Here is a 20,030-nt window from a genome sequence, read left to right on the forward strand (position 1 = left end):
ATTTTATGAATGTGATATAGCATTTGAAGTATCTTAAATCTTATTTTTTATTCAGTTCAGTTCAGTCGCTCAGTCGTGTCTGACTCTCCGCGACCCCATGAATCACAGCACGCCAGGCCTCCCTGTCCATCACCAACTCCCGGAGTACACTCAAACTCATGTCCACAGAGTCGGTGATGCCATCCAGCCATCTTATTCTCCTTTGTCCCCTTCTCCTCCCGCCCCCAACCTTTCCCAGCATCACAGTCTTTTCCAGTGAGTCAACTCGTCGCATGAGGTGGCCAAAGTATTGCAGCTTCAGCTTTAGCATCAGTCCCTCCAATGAACATCCAGGATTGATCTCCTCTAGAATGGACTGGTTGGATCCCTTTTATTAGAGTTTAGTAAATCATGTTATTAAAAGTCCATCAGGAATATATTATCACTAGAGGGAGCTAGAACAACAGCTGTTGCCTATTCAATACCAGATACAAACATATTTGTACATAACTAGGCTTCCGTCTATGGGGTCACACAGAGTTGGAGTCGACTGAGGTAACTTAGCAGCAGCAGGTAGCTCAAGTGGTAAAGAATCCATCTGCCAATGCAAGATATACAGGATTGTGAGGTCGATCCCTGGGGTGGGAAGAACCCCTAGAGGAGGAAATGGCAACCCACTCCAGTCTTCTTGCCTAGGAAATTCCATGGACAGAGGAGCCTGATGGCTTCAGTCCATGGTATTGCAAAGAGTTGGGACACGACTGAGCAAGTAAACACATGCAAGCTTCTGTAAAAAACAGAACAGAATGTAAACGTGGTTATGGACTCCTTTCCAATGCTTCTCCATTTCTAAGTGGCAGACTGAACTTTCATAAATCATGATAATTCCTGAGATGAAACAGTGATGATCTGATATGTTTTACCCTACATTAGGAGCTAAATCACATGTGGAGAATTCTTTATCAGCTCTATTAATGCATTCTTTATTATTAGTATTATTATCATAAAATGACTTTTGGGGGACTTCCCTGGTGGTACAGTGGTTAAGAAACTGCCTGCCAATGCAGGAGACATGAGTTCAATCCCTGCTCTAGAAAGATCCTGTATCCCAGGGAGCAACGCAGCCTGTGCGCCACAACTACTGTGTGCTCTAGACTGTACTGTGTGCACCACAACAGCCTGTGTGCTCCAGAGCCATGCTCTGCAACAAAGCCTGAGCACTGCAACAAAGAGTGGCCCCTGACTAGAGATAGCCTGCAATTAGAGAAAGTCCACACGCAGCAACGAAGACCCAGTGCAGCCAAAGGAAAAAAAAGACTCTGAGGACTTCCCTGATGGTGCAGTGGTTAAGATTCTGCACTTCTGTTGAGGGCACAAGTTCAAACCCTGGTGGGGAAACTAAGATACCACATGCTGTGCTGCAAAAAAAAAATAAAAAAAGATTTTTTCTAGGACAAAAGAGGCTAGAGGCTCTTCTTATAAAGAGTTTAATCATGATGGGTGACTGCAGAGAAAGAGAGTATAGAAAACAGGATTTAAAAAATAATTATAAATGTGTTTTAGGGCACAAAATGAATAAAGATGTAATCTGTAATGTCAATAATATAAAATGAGGCATAGAGCTTTATAGGAATAGTATTTTTGCATGTGACTGCAGTTAAGTTGGTATCAATCCAAATTACAGATTTATATCTTTAGGAAGTTATATGTAATCTCCATGGTAACCAAAGACAAAATAGCAATAAGTGAAGTGTTAGTCGCTCAGTCGTGCATGACTCTTTGAGACCTCATGGACTCACCAGGCTCCTCTGTGCATGGAATTCTCCAGTCAAGAACACTGGCGTGGGTTGCCATTCCCTTCTCCAGGGGGTCTTCTCAGCCCAGAGACTGAACCTGGGTCACCTGCATTGTAGGCAGATTCTTTACCATCTGAGCCACCAGGGAAGCCCAAAGTAGCTATAGAATATATACAAAACAGATTGAGAAGGGAATCAAACAGGTAACTACAAGATCAGCTAAGTACAAAAGAAGGCAGCAATGGAGGAAATGAGGGACAAAAAGCTATAAGACATATGGAAAACAAATAAAATGACAAGCATAAATCTTTCCTTATTAGTATCTACTTTAAATGTAAATAGATGAGACTTTCCAAACAAAGGTACAGAGGAATAAAATGAATAGAAAGCATGATCCAACTACATACATGATACATATAAGAGATTCACTTTAGATCCAAAGATAGGAACAAAAAATAAAAGAGAGACTTTAAGTAAAAAAAAGTTACAAAGGACAATGAAGAACATTAAATACTGACAAGAGAGCCCATTCACCACAATGCTGTAACAATTATATATATATAAAAATCCACCAAACATTGGAGGATCCAAAATATATGAAGGAAACATGGACAGAATTTGAGAGAAATGGACACTTGTACAATAACAGTTGGCAAATTTCAACTTACCAATTTCAATAAATGTTAGAACAACCACATATAAGACCAATAAATATCAGAACAACATTATAAACCAACAGGATCTAACGGAAACGGAAACAACATTCCACCTCACAACAAAAGATTACATAGTTTTCTCAAGTGCACACTGAAGATTCTTCAGGAAAACCATGTTAGGCTACAAAAGAACTCAATAAAACAAAAATTATTAAAACCATACAGAATATCTTTTCTGATCACAAAGGAATGAAACTAGGTAAGATATAAAACTGCAAAATTCACATACATGAGAAACTAAACAACATACTTGCAAGCAACTGGATCAAATAAAAAATCAAAAGGGAAATAGGAAAATACTTTGAAATGAATGAACACAAAAATAGGACAAAAAAAAACTTATGTGGTGCAGTAAAAGCAGTGCTAAGAGGAAAATTTATATGTGAAAACAAATTAACAGAGGAGAAAGATTGCAAATCAGTAAATTAACTGTATGATGAACACTCAATGGTGCAATGCAGCCACCGTGGAAAAGTTTGGTGGTTTTTTAAAAAGCTAAATATAAAATCACCATATGATCTAGCAATTTTACCCCTAAGTTTATACATGAAGGACTGAAAACAGGAACCTGAACAGATAAACATACGCCAATGTTCACTGCAGCATTGTTCACAACAGCCAAAAGACAGAAATAACCAAAGTGCTGATCAACAGATGAATAAACAAAATGTGGTATGTATGTACAATGGAGTATTACTCAACCATAGTTCTGATATATGCTACGACATAAATGAAAGTTAGAGACATTATCAGCAGCAGCAGAGACATTATGTTAAATAAAATAATCCAGAACCAAAAGCACAAATATTGTGGGTGCTTCCACTAACATGGGGCACCCAGATGAGGCAAATCACAGAGACTGAAAGTACATGAGACATTATGATGGGCTGAGGAGAGTTTTAGTAGGAGTGGAAGTTTTTGCTTAACTATTAATGCTATTGATTAACTATTGATGCTGTGTAACATAACCACTATTTCCAAAATTTTTTCATTACCCTAAACAGAAACTCTTTAATAGTTAAGCAAAAACTTCTGAAATTTAACCACTGAAATATAACCTTAAGAATGGCTAAAATGCCAAATTTTGTAAGTATTTCAGAATTAAAAAGATTAATAATGTAATATACCAAAAACTGATGACTTGTACCATTGAAATAGGTTACTGTATGTGTGAATTACATCTCAATAAAACTGTTTACTTAAAAAAGAGAGGATAGAAAACATCCTCTAGGAGATATGAAACAACTGTTTGGAAGAGTGAGATGCAGAAGAAACAGCTAAGATTTACTCTTGAGTGTCCACTGTATGCCAGTCATTTTGCATATATCATCACATTTAGGTACCCCACAGAATCTTTCGGATGGAGTGCTTGAACCTGCATCTCCTGTGGCTCCTGCATTGGCAGGTGGATTCTTTACCACCAAGCCATCTGGAAAACCATACGAGTATGCACATTTTAGAAATAAAACAATTCCGTTTGAGATGATGAAAAAGTTCTGCAGGTAGACAGTGGTGATGTTTGCATAACAAGGTAATGTACTTAACGGCAGTGAATGGTGCACTCAAAGTGAATAAAATAGTAAATTTTATGACATGTATATTTAACCACAATATAGTTAATTAAAAATTTTAAAACATGAAGATACTTTTGTTTTAAAAACTTTTACTTGGAACATTTCCTGATTACGATTTCTTTTTTTTGGATTTGATAATCAAAGCAAAGGCTTCTTCAAAAGCAAAGATAAACTAAAAAGCTTCTGCACAGCATAGGAAACCATAAGCAAGATTAAAAGTCAAACTATTTAATGGTAGAAAATATTTGCAAATTATATCTGATAAGGGGTTAATATACAAAATGTATAAAGGACTCATACAACTCAAGAGCAAAAACAAACAATCTTATTTAAAAATGGGCAGATGATCTGAACAGACATTTTTTCAACGAAGACATACAGAAGACCAATAGGTACATTAAAGTATGTTCACTAGCTGGAAAATGTGAATCAAAACAACAATGAGCTATCACCTTCAAACTGTCAGGATGGTTATTATCAAAAAGACAAGAAATAACAATTGTTGGTGAGGATGTGAAGAAAAGGGAACCCTTGTGTACTGCTGGTAGGAACGTAAACTGGCACAGCCACAATGAAAAGCAGTAAGGATGTTCTTCAAAAAATTAAGAGTAGAACAACCAATGACCTAACAATTCTACTTCTGGGTATTAATCTGAAGCAAGCAAAACAAACTATCTTGAAAAGATCACCTGTACCTTCATGTTCACTACAGTGTTATTTAGAATAGCAAAGATAAGGAAACAACCCCAGTGTCTCCTGAGAGATGAATGTGATATATATATGTATACACACACACACACACAAATAAATAATGGACTATTATTCAGTCTGCAAGGATATTAAACCAGTCAATCCTAAAATATATCAGTCCTGAATATTCACTGGAAGGACAGTTACTGACGCTGAAGATCCAACACTTTGGCTACCTGATGTGAAGAACTGACTCATTAGAAAAGACCCTGATGCTGGGAAAGACCGAAGACAAGAGGAGAAAGGAACGACAGAGGATGAGAGGTTGGATGGCATCACCAACTTGATGGACATGAGTTCGAGCAAGCTCTGGGAGTTGGTGATGGATGGGGAAGCCTGGTGTGCTGCAGTCCATAGGGTTGAAAAGAATTGGACACAACAATGATGACAGATGTTTAACTACACTTATGTGATTATTTTGCTGATTCACAAATACCTAATCATGTTGTACAGCTGAAGCCAATATAATTTTGTGGTTCAATTATACCTCAATAAATAAACACCCATTATTTTTTCTTTCTTAGTGATTAGGATAAAATCAGATAAACTGAAAATTTTTACCTTGTTTTGTTAAAAATGATCTGTGGGACTCCAGCAAGTCATTTAACCTTTTATTAGCTTCAGTTTTCGCATCTGTCAAATGAAGGATTAGGTCTAGCTGAAATGAGGGAAGTTGAGTGTGGATGGGGGCAAGGGATATATGGGAATCTTTGTACTCTCTGCTCTATTTTGCCTAAAACTGCTCTAAAAAAGTTTATTAATTAACAATAAAAATTCAAAACTATTGCTACTCCACGGCTTCCCAGGTGTCTCAGTGGGTATTTGCCTGCCAACGCAGGAGCCACAGGTTTGATCCCTGGGTCGGGAAGATCCCCTGGAGGAGGTTAATGGCAACCCACTCCAGTACTGCTGCTTGGAAAATTCCATGGACAGAGGAGCCTGGTGGGCCACAATCCACGAGGCAGCAAAAAAGTCAGACACGATTAAGCACGCAGGCACGCCTTTCTATTGATACTAAATAGGAATGGTGTGAGGTTTGCATTCATCCAGTCTGCACTCCTATTTAAGCTGAACTGAGACCTAGACTGTTCCCAAAGAATTTCAGGGGAAAATGAACCATATCCTGGTATTTAATCCAACCGTAACCATGAGATTATCTATAACAAAGAAATTTTAACCCAGTACCCCTTGAACCTCAGTTTCTGAAAAGCAGCATGATTTACTGGTGAAATAAGAGTGGTGGAACCTTGAGGCATCAAAAACCCCAATAATTATTCTGATGATAAATTTTTTAAACTTAGGTTCTTTAACTTTTCTGTGTCAGTTTCTTAAACAGTAGATAGTAACCATCTACTTTACTTTTTCCCACAGATTTAATATGAAAGCATTCTAAAAATTTAAATAATATATCAAATATAAAATGGTACCGTGCTTTCATTTTATTTCCAAAGATACATATTATTTTGAGGAAGTGACAGTTAAGTGTAAACATTATGTATTATACACATAATATAAATATTATAGTATTAATATAAAATAAATACATCTATATTTTACACATATATTAATTCCCATGCAAACAAGCAATGTTCTGTAAGCCTGAAAGTTACAGTTATCCTATTTCCTATAACAGATTTAGTACTCAGAAGGAGCCTATAAATCAAAGAAAGCATATGAAAGCATATGTTTTATTTTTATAAAACAGAGAAGTTACTATTTTTGAGTCAGGATAGTCTTAAGATATGAACTATGTAGTTCAATCAGTTCAGTCGCTCAGTTGTGTCTGACTCTTTGTGACCCCATGAACCACATGTAGTTCAATAGCTTCACTTAATATATCAAGTTTCATTTTTACCATTCCCAGGGAAACTAAGCAGTCTGCCCAAAACATTATGTGACAGTGACTGAACTGAAAGCAGTAGTGTTAATATTCGATATTATGCTATTTAACTATAACATACACTCTAAAGTTCACTCTCCAATTGACCTGAAGTATATCTGGTATTTCATATTCTTTAAAATCCCTATTAGATAAAACTTAAATTCCAAAAGTAATACAGCATTTTTACAACTATAAGATATATAAAAGACACATAAAAAATAAGAAGTGAAAACCCCGTACCCCATTCCAAATCCTCTAAGCTAGAAATGTAAAGCAGGCACAAAAATATACAACCTCCTCCTCAAATAAAAATTCCCAGAAGCTGGGAATATGTAGATGTAATTAAGGTATCTAATTTGTTGACTTTAAGATAGGGAGATTATTCTGGATTATTCTGGGTAGGCCCAACTTAATCACAAGGGTCCTTATAAATGGAAGAGGAATATAAAGGAGGCAGAGTCAGTGGAAAAAAAGTGAAAACAGAACCAAGGTTGAAGTGATTCAATGTGAGGACTCAACATCAATGATCTCAGTGTCATTGTTTCTGGTTCTGAAGACAGAACTGGCCCCAAGCCAAGGAATTTGAGTACTCTCTTGATTCTGGAAAGGGAACAGAAAGAATTCTAACCTAGAGCCACTAGAAGGAACACAGTTGTGCTAATACCTTGACTTTAGCCTGCTGCTGCTGCTGCTAAGTCGCTTCAGTCATGTCTGACTCTGCGTAAACCCATAGACGGCAGCCCACCAGGCTCCCCCGTCCCTGGGATTCTCCAGGCAAGAACACTGGAGTGGGTTGCCATTTCCTTCTCCAATGCGTGAAAGTGAAGTCGCTCAGCCATTTCTGACTCTTCGCGACCCCATGGACAGCAGCCCACTACCCATGGGATTTTCCAGGCAAGAGTACTGGAGTAGGGTGCCACTGCCTTCTCCTAACTTTAGCCTAGAGACATTCAATTCAGACTTCTGACCTCAGGGACTATAAAATAAATTTGACTTGCTTTAAGCAAAGACATTTTTTGGTGCCTATATACGTACATGTACATAGTCATGTTCATGGTAATACAGGCTCACTTAATCCAAGGAATACTGGCCATACCACTTTCATCCAGTATATTAGGTAATGACATCAGCACACACCCAGGAATACAAAATGAAACACTGGGATCATCATTGACTCTAGCCCAGGCTTTACTCCCTACCAGACTCTAGCCCAGGCTTTACTCCCTACCAACCAATCAGTGTTTAATTCATTTCAATTTTAATGTCAAAAAATTTCAAGAGTTCACCTTCTCCAACATCTAGCCACAGCTATCACATTAGATCTATCCTGAAAAACTACAGAATATAACCTGCTTCCTAACAGTCTTCTTACATCCTAGTAGTCTTCTTACTTCTAGTATTTCCTCATCTAATTCATCCTCCATACTGATAGTGTGCTCTTGCTGCTGCTGCTGCTGCTAAGTTGCTTCAGTCGTGCCCGACTCTGCGACCCCATAGACGGCAGCCCACCAGGCTCTGTCGTTCCTGGGATTCTCCAGGCAAGAACACTGGAGTGGGTTGCCATTTCCTTCTCCAATGCATGCAAATGAAAAGTGAAAGTGAAGTCGCTCAGCCGTGTCTGACTCTTGGTGACACCATGGACTACTTGATTCCATTTTAATTGACTCACACTCTCCCCTCACAACTTTTTAAAACCTATAATGATTTATACAAAAAAGAATAAACTCGGAATTGTCTTATACCATTCTGTGGCCAAAAAAACCAAATTTCTCAAGCATGGAAGACTTTTAGGGCAGCAAAACTATTCTGTGCTACTACAATGGTAGATACCTGTCATTATACATTTACCAAAACCCACAGAATGTACAACATCAAAAGTGAACCCAAATGTCTATTACAAACGCTGAGTGATACTGTGTCAATACAGGTTCACTGACTGTCATAAAGGTACCGCTGTGGTGTAGGATGTCCATTGTGGGGATGTTGTGCATGCATAAGAATAGGGGATATATGCAATATCTCTGTACTTTCCAACAATTCTGTTGTGAACCTAAAACTGTTCTAAATAATTGTATATATTTTTCAAAACAAACAACCTACATCCTAACTGCTACCAATAAAAAAGAGCCAGCCCAAAAGAATATATTGGCTTTGTAGCTTTTAAGAATGCACACAAGCATTATTTGATCAATGTTTTTTAAAAAAATCCCCAATAAACCATTTTCTTCCTATTTATTTCTATGAGATGAAGACCTAGTTCTAACATAAACGAGGTCCTTTCCAGAGAGAAAGACTTTTGCCTGACTAGAGACATTTTAAAACACTGATGTAGTTAATGATACTGGTCTTTTGAGGCACAGACTGATTTTATTATTAATTTCCCATTTTTCAGAATTTAATCCAGGAAAAGCACATTAGTAAAAAAGTACGACTTAAATTTTAGCAAAAAATTTCACACATATCTGCTTTTCTATTCAGCAAAAACACTGCTTTAAAATCATAACTGTGTAAGATCTTCCCAAAATATATTTTCATTTTCCTATTTGTAACGACAGAATGCTAACTTTTTTTCTGCACTGTCATCTGAAACAATGACCATTACTTCTCGGCCTTACCTGTGGCTGAAGTGTGGTTACATGTCTGTATATTGGTCAGTAGCTATGAGGTTTTGAAGTTTCCTTTCTTAGATTAGCTGCTATATCGAATTACCAATAGACTTGCTGGTCTAAATAACAAAATGTTATTTCCACTGTTCTGGATGATGGGAAGTCCAAGATCAGGGTTCAGCTCTAAGTGAGAGCCTTCTTCCTGGCTTGCAGATACTGCTTTCTTGTTGTACTCTCACATGGCAGAGAAAGAAATCCTCTCTCTCAGTGTCTCTCTTTATAAGGGTGATAATCTCATTCAGGAGGGCTCCACCAGATCATCTGATTCCTTCCCAAAGCCCTCATCTCTAAATATCACCACACTAGGGATTAGGGCTTCAACATATGAAATTTGAGGCAGACACATTCAGTTCACAATGCTTCCTTACAAAGAAGGTACATGTTTTTTACTCCCTTTCCTCTTTTATACTTTGTGCAATGAAGATTTTATGATAGTTATCCTGGAACAAAATGTAACCATAGGAACGCAAGCTTCATGCTGAAATGGAAGAACAGAATAAAAGGAGTCTAGGTCTCTACTAACATGAAGACAGCATGTTAACTCTGAACTATGTACTTCACAACTTCTTATAAATTAAAGGAAAATAAGTGTTTATCTTTAAAAAGTCTTGATTATTTATGAGGATTTCCTATCACTGGCTGCTGAAACTAAGCTTAACTAATAAAACATTTTCACAACATAAGCAGCAGAAATGGACTCAAAGAGTTTACGTGATATATTGATGACAAATTAAATGAAAGGTCATTTCATTGCAAAATAAAGTGCTGTGGTTTACATGTTGATCACTTTAACCCCATCAAGTCAGATGTATCTCTAAAACATAACCGTTCCTCTTTCAATTTCATTCCTTTCTTGACTAAATTCAGACCTCATGACCTTTGACGATTATTGTCAATTTCTGCCATTAGTAAATCCCTCTTCATTTTTTCCACTGTAGCCAGAGTTATCATCTTAAAACACAAAGTTGCACTTTTCACTTCCTTTTTTAAAAAATAGCATTTTAAATTTCATATAGCTTAGTGGGATAAGTATCTTGAGTCAGTCAAGTCCATGGTTTTGTGTTCCCTATCACACAATGCTTACTTTACACACCACTAAATTTCAGAAAAAGTGAACTTCTGAGTTGTTCTAATATATGAAAAATTTCTGAATCCTAGTATGTGCCTTGGTCCATGATATTCTAACTGGAATGCCCTATTCCATCTTGCAGACTACTGTTGAACCTCCAAAACCAAACTTTGCTATACTCCTGTGAACCACTTCTTACTCAATGATATAGTTAGTTGATAGCTCTTTGGGTTTTTAAAAATTCTCAATCAGAGGACTTATTAAGTTGTACTTTCCCAAGGGAATATGAAATTCTTAAAAGTAAGGAGTACTTTACTCCTCTGGCAAATAGTTTGGAACACAGAAAGCATTTAACAAATGAGGAATCAAATGAGGAATGAGTGTAGAAAATCATCAAGATTAATTTTAGATACATGCACAGTGCTCCCTTTCTTATTTTCAATTAACAAAAAAGGCACTATTAGAATCCAAACTATAGAAATATAATCTAGAAAGGCAGAGAAGACAAAAGATCAGGGAAAATAATTAGCCCCCCAAAACACAGCATGAGTACAGTGAACACTGAGGTACTTGTGATGAGATTTGTATATATTACATTTGTATTGGGTTTTTTTTCCTTGATATTCAAAGTATTATTTAAAACATGGAAGAATAATAGGTCTTCAAAGGATGTCAGCTGACAGGTACCACTACTTACTCTGTAGTTTTGTAAACATCAGAATACAGCCCTGCTTTCTGATACTTCTTCTTTGGGGGACGTGGGGCCTTCTTTTCTCTTGGGATGAGAGAAAGCACAGGCTGCAAGGTACTTTCAGGTTCGGGAGGTTTGGCTGGGGTTTCAGGAGGACTGGGAATCTCAACTGCTGCTTCAGTAAAGCTAGAAAGAGAAGTTTAAAGATAATTTTATGGTGAATTTTTTTTTTCCTACAAATGATTATCTATTTAAAAAAACATCACAGCAATTAAAAAAAGAGAAATATGGGGACTTCCTCATCTGGTCATGGAGGAGTAACAGATACCAGATTTGTCCTCCTGATAGAAACTAATAGAAACACAGCAAACTACTATAAACCTGGAGAAAGTTTATGAAACAATTATCAGACACTGTACTGCAGCACTGTGATTCCTGAGAAAATTGGAAAAAAAAAATAGAGATAATCTGCCTTTATAAGACCAACTGAGGTGGAGGGAGTAGACCCAAAGCAGAGAATGGCCAGCTTAATGCGCTGAAAAGAGAGATCAGACGATGGAGGGATTGAGATAGAATTCATGCGGCAGAGCACTGGGGTGGAGAGAGTAAAGGGGAAAAGCAACTTTAGAAACCTGTGTAAGGGTCTTCTTTAGTGCACTGTCTATCAGTACTAGGTTTGGATATGTGCAGGTGAAATTCCAAAAGGCTGGACAAAGAACCACCAGAATATTACAACCCAAACAATTTCCAGAGCTCACACACGATGACAGATACTCAGAATCCACTAGGGAGAGTGAAAGACACTGCCCAACAGTGTGGGCGTTCAATAGAGATCCCAGAAGGTAACACTGTCCATCTTTGTATGACAACTATCTCTGGAGTAAAAGCCAGTCCTAATAAAGCTTAAAAATTGTCTTCAAAAGAATCCAAACCTATCCACAAGTAATTTAACTGTCGACCAAAATAAAATCAAACCTATAAAAAAAGAACAAAAACAGACATATAATAATGTGACACTTATTAAAAAATTCAAAATGAAAAAAAAGAGTGATGATCAAAATTTTCCAAATTTGATAAAAAAAGCCCAAGGTTCGAAGAACTTAAACAAACCATAAGCAATATAAGCTAAAATAAGTATGGCGTATCATAATACACTTGTTGGAAAGTATTGACAAAGAAAATAAAAGGAGTAAGAGAAAAAATACACAATCTATATACAGGAGTACAAAAATAAGAATGAATGCAGATTTCATATCTCAAATAATGCAAGCTAGAAGGCAATGAAAAAACATCTATAATGCTAAAAGGAGGGGAAGGGTAGAGCCTGTCAAAAGAGAATTTTAAATCAATCAAAAACATCTTTAAAAATTAAGGTGAATATAGTTCGAGGCAAGGATGAAATAGACACTTCTACCTATCCTCCCATTAAGCAAAACTAAAATCCTTGGAAATTATAAAATAAAAATAAGCATACAGAATGGCTGGGCCCCTTGGGACCAAAGCAATGCCACATCAGGGAATTTTCTAGATTTTCTTTCTGCCTCCCACTTAGCGCAAGGCCGAATACAGTTTCCAAAATATAAAGGGTAAGACAAATGTCTGCTCTCATCACTTAAATATAACATCAGAGTTAAAGGTCCTAGATGATGAAAACGGACAATAAAAAGAAAAACATCTAGAAGTATGAGTCCTCCAACATTGTTCTTTTCTTTAAGATTGTTTTGGCTATTTTGACTCCCTTGAGATTCCTCATGAATTTTAGGATGGATTTTTCTATTTCACATAAAACATCACCGGGATTTTGACAGAGACCGCACTGAATCTGTAGATCGCTTTGGGTAGCACTGATATCTTAAGTCTTTCAACCCCCAAACACAGGCTGACTTCTCTTTTTCTTGCCTAATTGCTCTGGTTAGGAATTTCAACACAATGTTGAATTGAAGTGGGCCTCCCTTCTTTGGGGGCTTCCCACATAGTTCAGTTGGTAAAGAATCCACCTGCAATGCAGGAGACCCCAGTTCCATTCCTGGGTTGAGAAGATCTGCTGGAGAAGGAATAGGCTACCCACTTCAGTATTCTTGGGCTTCCCTTCTGGCTCAGCTGGTAAAGAAGCTGCCTGCAATGCAGGAGACCTGGGTTTGATCCCTGGGTTGCAAAGATTCCCTGGAGAAGGGAAAGGCTACCCACTCCACTATTCTGGCCTGGAGAATTCCATGGACTGTATAGTCCATGCGATCGCAAGAAGTCGGACACGACTGAGTGACTTTCACTTCACTTCCTTTCCTAGTTATTGATAACAGTGGAAAAGCTCTTTTACCACTAAAGTTGTCAGCTTTGGGTTTTTTACATACAGCTTTTATTAGGTTGAGGTAGTTCCTTTTTATTCCTAGATTTCTAGGTTTATAATCATGAACATGTTAGATTTTTATAAAAAATTTTCTGCATTTATTGCTATGACCATGTGATGTTTCTTCTTTACTCATTAATGTAATGAATCACATTAATTGATTTTTGAATGTTGATCAAGTTTTATATACCTGGGAGAAATCTTACTTGGTCATGAGAAAGATGGACAGATTTCATATTTTATTATTTATGTTTTCCTATTCTCCTTATCAGACAGATTCATTTTTACTTCTTTCATCTTACCTTATGCTTCTTCCTTCATTCAAAAATGTTACCTGCTTTCCTGCTTACATGTGTCTATATATATTCTGCTGCTGCTAAGTCACTTCAGTCGTGTCCGACTCTGTGCGACCCCATAAACGGCAGTCCACCAGGCTCCACCGTCCCTGGGATTCTCCAGGCAAGAACACTGGAGTGGGCTGCCATTTCCTTCTCCAATGTGTGAAAGTGAAAAGTGAAAGTGAAGTCGCTCAGTCGTGTCTGACTAGTAGCGACCCCATGGACTGCAGCCCACCAGGCTCCTCTGTCCATGCGATTTTCTAAGCAAGAGTACTGGAGTGGCTTGCCATTGCCTTCTCCGATATATATTCTACATATATAAATTTTTCAAGTGCCATGTTTCTCCAGGTTCTATCTATAGACCAAATATATCAGAATCATCTTTGGGGCTTAAGATGGAAATGAAAATACATACTAATAGAATTTTTAAAATTCTTATTAAGGAGTTCTGGGATGGACACCTCCTAACTTTACTGGTCCTTAATACCCCACACTGGGCACTCTCATTACAAGAGTGTCCTTCTCATTCCACTAGGGACAACTTAGGTTGGGTTGATATTCTCTTTCCCTCATCCCATAACCCAAGTCTTCACATCATTAAGGCTCCAACATCCAGCTCAAGATCACCACGGTTTCCACATCCCAGATGGATACTTACTTAATGGCTTTAAGACTGAATTCTTCAGGAAAGAAAAGAGAAAGAAGACAGGTAAGGTATTTGAAAATATGGCTTAGTGGGAATTCCCTGCCAGTCCAGTGGTTATGACTTGGCACTGAGGCTCCCTTGGTCTGGTCAAGGTTTAATCCTTGATGGGGAAACTAAGATCACACAAGCTGCATGGCATGGCCAAAAAATAAAAATAAAATAAGGTTTTGATATGTTTATCTATAGTAACACAATAGGTTGTTTATTTTTCGTGGGTATTTTTTGCTTTATAAAAACAGTATCAGTTAGTATATAATCTTCAGGGTCTTGTTTCACTTAAAATCTTGTTTCTAAGACTCATTTATTATCATTACATTTCAGTCATAATTCATTAATTTTTATTACCATATCATAGTCCATTGTATGAAAAACTACTATATACTTATTCCTTTTCCTGTTAACCAGGGATATTTCTAGTTTCTATATATTATAATAAATCTTGCTACACCTTTACAAAAAATGCATTCTGGTGATAGATGGGCAAGGGTTTTTCTAAGTTATATAAAAGGTAATTGCTAGATTATACTGGGCTGATTTGAAACACTCTTTTGGTTACATATTCTGGATACCAAAACTTATAAATTATGTTATAAATTTCCTCTCCAAGTTTGTAGAAAGTATTCACATGTTAGCGTGGATGATGTCTGATAAACAAATTCTTAATTTTAATATAATACAGTATTATAAGTGTTTACCTGTATGCTTACTGCTTTTCATATCTTGCTTATGAAATTCTTTCAAACAAAGAAGGTCATTAAGTTTTCCTCATTCTATATTAACTTTAAAAATTAGAAGGTTTACTTTTTATGCTATGTATTAATTTAACCAACTGGGAACTGATTTTTATACATGGATTAAGACAGAATCCAGGATTTCCTTGGTGGTCCAGTTGTTGAGAATCCGCCTGCCAATGCAGGGGACACAGGTTCAATCCCTGATCCAGAAAGATTCCACACGCCCCAGGACAACTTAAGTCCATTCAGCACAACTACTGAGCACGAGGTCTAGAGCCCACATGCTGCAACTACTGAGTCCACACAGTGCAACGACTGAAGCTTGCATGCTTTAGAGCCTGTGCTCTGCAACAAGAGAAGCCAATAGAATGAGAAACCTGCACACTGCACTAGAGAGTAGCTGCCGCTCATCACAACTAGAGAAAACCCACATGCAGCAACAGCCAAAATTAAACAATTAACTAAAAAAAAAAAGGCAGAATCCAATTTCATTTCCATTCTTATGCAATATACAATTTGGGGGCACACAACATTGTCAAGCAACTATACTCCAATAAAAAAGTATAAATAATAAAAATAAAAACTTTTGGGGAACCATTTATTGAATATTGTTTTCTCTCTTAATATTGATATGTAGGGTTACCTGTCATATGAGCAAGCTTCGCATGCATGGATCTTATTTCTCTTACCTAGTTCTATACTCAGTTCCATGCTAGCTCAACACTATTGTTTAGTCGCCAAGCTGAGTCTGACTCTTTGTGACCCCATGGATGAAGCCCACCAAGCTCCTCTGTCCATGGGATTTCCTAGTCAAGAATATTGGAGTGGGTTGTCATTTCCTTCTCCAGTGAATCTACTCAACTCAAAGACTGAACCGGAGTTACCTGCATTTCCTGCTTTGCAGGCAGATTCTTTACCACTGAGCAACCAGGGACGCCCCTGGCTCAATAAATCATAGCTTAAAATTAAGTCTTAGGGCAAATCAGGTGTTTTATTTCACTACTAGGTATATACCTTACAGAAATTAGTATCCTATCTGGCAGTGAACATTAGAGGAATGTTAAGAGCAATATTTTTGGATAATAGTGTCAAGCTGAAAATAACCCAACAGTAAAACAGAAAACTCTACATTTTGCAGCAACATGGATAGATCTACAGATTATCATACTCAATGAAATAAGTCATAAAGAGAAAGACAAATACCATGATATCACTTATACATGGAATCTAAAATATGACACAAATGAACCTATGAAATAGATTAACAGACACAGAGAACAGATTTGCGGTTGCCAAGAGGGAGGAGGGGTGGAGAAGTGAAGGACTGGGAGTCTGGGATTAGCAAATGCAAACTAGTATATATAGGATGGATAAATAACAAGGTCCTACTGTATACCACAGGGAACTATATTCAATATCCTGTGATAAAACAATATGGAAAAGAAAATGAGGAAGAATACATATATATATATATACCCGCCCACACACATATATATGTATAACTGAGTCACTTTGCTGTGCAGCAGAAATTGATGGATCATCTATACTTTAATAATTTAAAGAAAACCTGTGTCATAAAAAAACAATGGATAACACCTAACAACAAAAAAGAGGTAACTACAGCTACACGCAAAAACAGAGACGGTTTTACATTTATATGTTGAGCAAAAAAGGTGTGGCACAAAAGCATACATTCTATGTAATTCCATTTCAGTGAAGTTCAGGAAGGATAAATTAAACTATCAATGTATTTGTCTAGCATTGAATACTTAAATAGTATTAAAAAAAGGTATAAATCAGGAGACTGTGTATAGCTACTGGCAAGGAAGTGGTGTATGACTGGGAAAGAACATGGAATATTACCAATGTTCTTTCTATATATTCACCCATTCTATATCTAAAACTGAGTTTTATAATTTTCTAGGCATAAAGTTCTATAGTACTCATATTTTAATCTCTCATATATAGTTTAACTCCTTTTTAGTTCCTAATTTTATTTTTCCCTTTTTCTTTCCTTATTGATCAACTTACCAGAAGTTTATATATTTTATTAATTATCATTAGTATTACTAATGTTGGTCTTCAGTGATTCTCTCTACTATAACTTAGTTTTATTTTGTTAATTTAATGTATATGTTTTATCTCTGTCCATCACATTTTGGGAATTATTCTCATTTTTCTGATTTCTCAATTGGACTCTTTGTAACTAAGCATGACCTTGTGGGGTTTTCCCAGGACAGACCGCTCCCTTAAATCCTCTGCTTTAGTTTTCTCTAAACTTAATGTCAAAAATAGCATCTGATGCACATTTCCTGTAGTTATTTTACAGATGGTAAAATGACCATCAAATGAAAGAAATTAACTACCTGATGATCCTGGCACCACAGACCTCCTAGCACCTAAAGACTGATAATGTAACCTCTGTGACACCACCCTGTTACCTCACCATCAAGCATTCAGAGATCTGTGCATGAGCTGATCATATACCTGGGATGCTTTTCTCTCACCTTGTCTTTAAAAATGTTCTCCTAAAACCCACCAGGAAGTTCAGGCTTTTTAAGCACTAGTTGTCCTGAATTTCTTGCTTTGCACCCTGTAATAAATGCTGCACTTTCCTTCACCACAACCCGTTGTCAGTAATTTGGCTTTACTGTGTAAAGGCAATCAGACACCAATTTTGTTCAGTAATATCTTCATTCATAAATCTTCAGCATTCTTGAAAATAACATAAGCATTACTGGCTATAAATATCCCTCTAGGTACCTCTTCTGATACATCTCAAAGTTTCAATATGTAGCACAGTATTCATTCAGTTCTAAATATTTTTAATATTTAAAAAAAAAAAAACTACAAAAATCCATTGGGAACATAACTCATAGAAACTACATACTATATGCAATCTTGATAAATGAGTGGTAATAAACACAGCACTAACTCATACCTTATACAAGAGTAAATTTCAACTGATTTAAGACCTGTATGTAAAAAAGTAATATAAAATCTTTGAAGGAGAATAATTAAATTATTATATATTCTTACCATGCAGTAACATGATACTATATATACTAAATTACAAGATCTTCAAGATATATAAAAAGTTATCATTTACACAGAACAACAGTCTTATATATGTACATATTTGTAAATGCATCAAGAAGAGTAAAAAAATACACAATATACTGTTAATAGTCTTATCTATGAAAAGAATAGGATTTGAGAAGAAATGAGATTATGTGAAAAGATAATTTAAACTCTTGAATCAGTACACTTCTACTTTCAACGATTTATTTATAAACACATATTCTCTCAGGAAAAAAATTTAGGTCTCTACAAGAAAGTATTTTTTATAGATGTATGCATAGAGAGCGACAAAAAAACCTCTGTGAACAGTGGTCTGGTGGTTAAAACTCCACACTTTCACTGCAGGGTACACAGGTTTGATAACACAGACTTCGGGGCAAGACCAAAAGACAAAACAAAATCAAATAATCTTCAGGGAAAGAATCTGATTGGATATATAACAAAAGGATTAAATGATCTTTCCAGGGGGTGATTTTTGACTTTCTGCCCTATACCTTTTGGGAAAAAGTAAAAATATAAAAAAGAAGCCATTAAAAAACAATCTAACATCCATGAAGACTTAAAAAATGTATTTGATGACAGGGATGACAAGTTTAGAGCACACAGGAGATAAGATAGTCTGACAGTAAAAATAATTCCGCTCACATAGTTATACAACATAATCTTTCTGGGTCTTGATTTCCTTATCTGTATAGTGAGGGCCTTGGCTATATTGTTTCATTCCCCCTTTCTTATTAATTATTCATAATTTTGACAACCAGAAGTAGGAATACTTAGAACAGAACAGGTCTTAAGTAGTAAAAGGTTACTAGATCAACTGAACAATTCAGCTGCAAAGATATGTTAAATGAGGAATTACCTTTTAGCATTCTCTTCTTCTTCTTCTTCCTCTGGGAATGGCTTCTGCTTTTTCTTGGTCTGTTCTTCCAATAGCCAACTTTTCCTCTTCAATCCCTTTTTATGGTCTGGATTTAGGTTTACACTCTGAACAACAGCTTCAATAACATCTGTAACTGTATCAGGACCAAGGTGCAGTGCTGTTCCTTCTTCGCCTTCATTTAATTCTGAACCGACAAATTGGGCAGCTTGGAATGCTTGCATTGATACCACAGCCTGGAGAGGACATTTCCGAGGTCGACCTGGTCTGCGTTTAACAAAGTTATTCCCTGTCCTGGCCTGTCTTTGAAGTTTTTTGGCTTTTAAAATTTTATTGACATGGTCCAGGTTTTTCTTGGTGGCCAAGATTTTGTCATAATTGCACATTTTCCGAGCTTGGCGCTGCATAGCTTCTACTACACTTCTCTTAATATGATGCGGGGAATGGCTGCTTGGCAACTTTTCAGAAAGGAGTGAGATGCTACTACTGCAAGAGTCACTGGGGACTGCAGGCACTAGAAGGCTGTCTGGTTTTCCCAGGGTTCGCTCCTTACTGAGGCTGTGAACTGGACTGGAGGAAGGTGGCACAGAAGCAGATGCAATCACCGCATCAATATTTTTCTCCAGGGGCTCTTGGTCCTCATGTTGTACCATTCGCTGCAGCAGACTATCCACAGAGTCATCCCCAGAAGAAACCAATCTTGGACTTCGAGAGGGAACTCCATTCACTAAATAAGACAACAAATCACACGTGATAAAAACCGAACACAACTAGTTACTCAAAAAACTTTATAGAAGATAAAAGGTAAGGAATACCACCGTATT

The 20,030-nt window shown here is 36.8% G+C and overlaps 1 protein-coding gene across 5 annotated transcripts in view; it reads right to left on the reverse strand.

Moving 5' to 3' along the window:
• Positions 1-20,030, reverse strand: part of ASH1L (ASH1 like histone lysine methyltransferase) — a 210,024-nt gene that overhangs the window by 92,688 nt on the left and 97,306 nt on the right. For 4 of the 5 annotated variants that reach the window (XM_088835856.1, XM_055403092.2, XM_055403093.2 and 1 more), the window contains 2 exons: positions 19,189-19,933; positions 11,130-11,309 (listed from right to left, as the gene is read on the reverse strand). In XM_088835856.1, coding sequence (XP_088691982.1) covers positions 11,130-11,309; positions 19,189-19,933 — 925 coding nt within the window. The remainder of the gene's footprint in view (positions 1-11,129; positions 11,310-19,188; positions 19,934-20,030) is intronic. The other variant, XM_055403094.2, reaches the window with a different exon arrangement.

Source organism: Moschus berezovskii, chromosome 4, assembly GCF_049115385.1.
Source record: "Moschus berezovskii isolate FMDL1 chromosome 4, NW_MosBer_1.0, whole genome shotgun sequence".
Taxonomy (NCBI): domain Eukaryota; kingdom Metazoa; phylum Chordata; class Mammalia; order Artiodactyla; family Moschidae; genus Moschus; species Moschus berezovskii.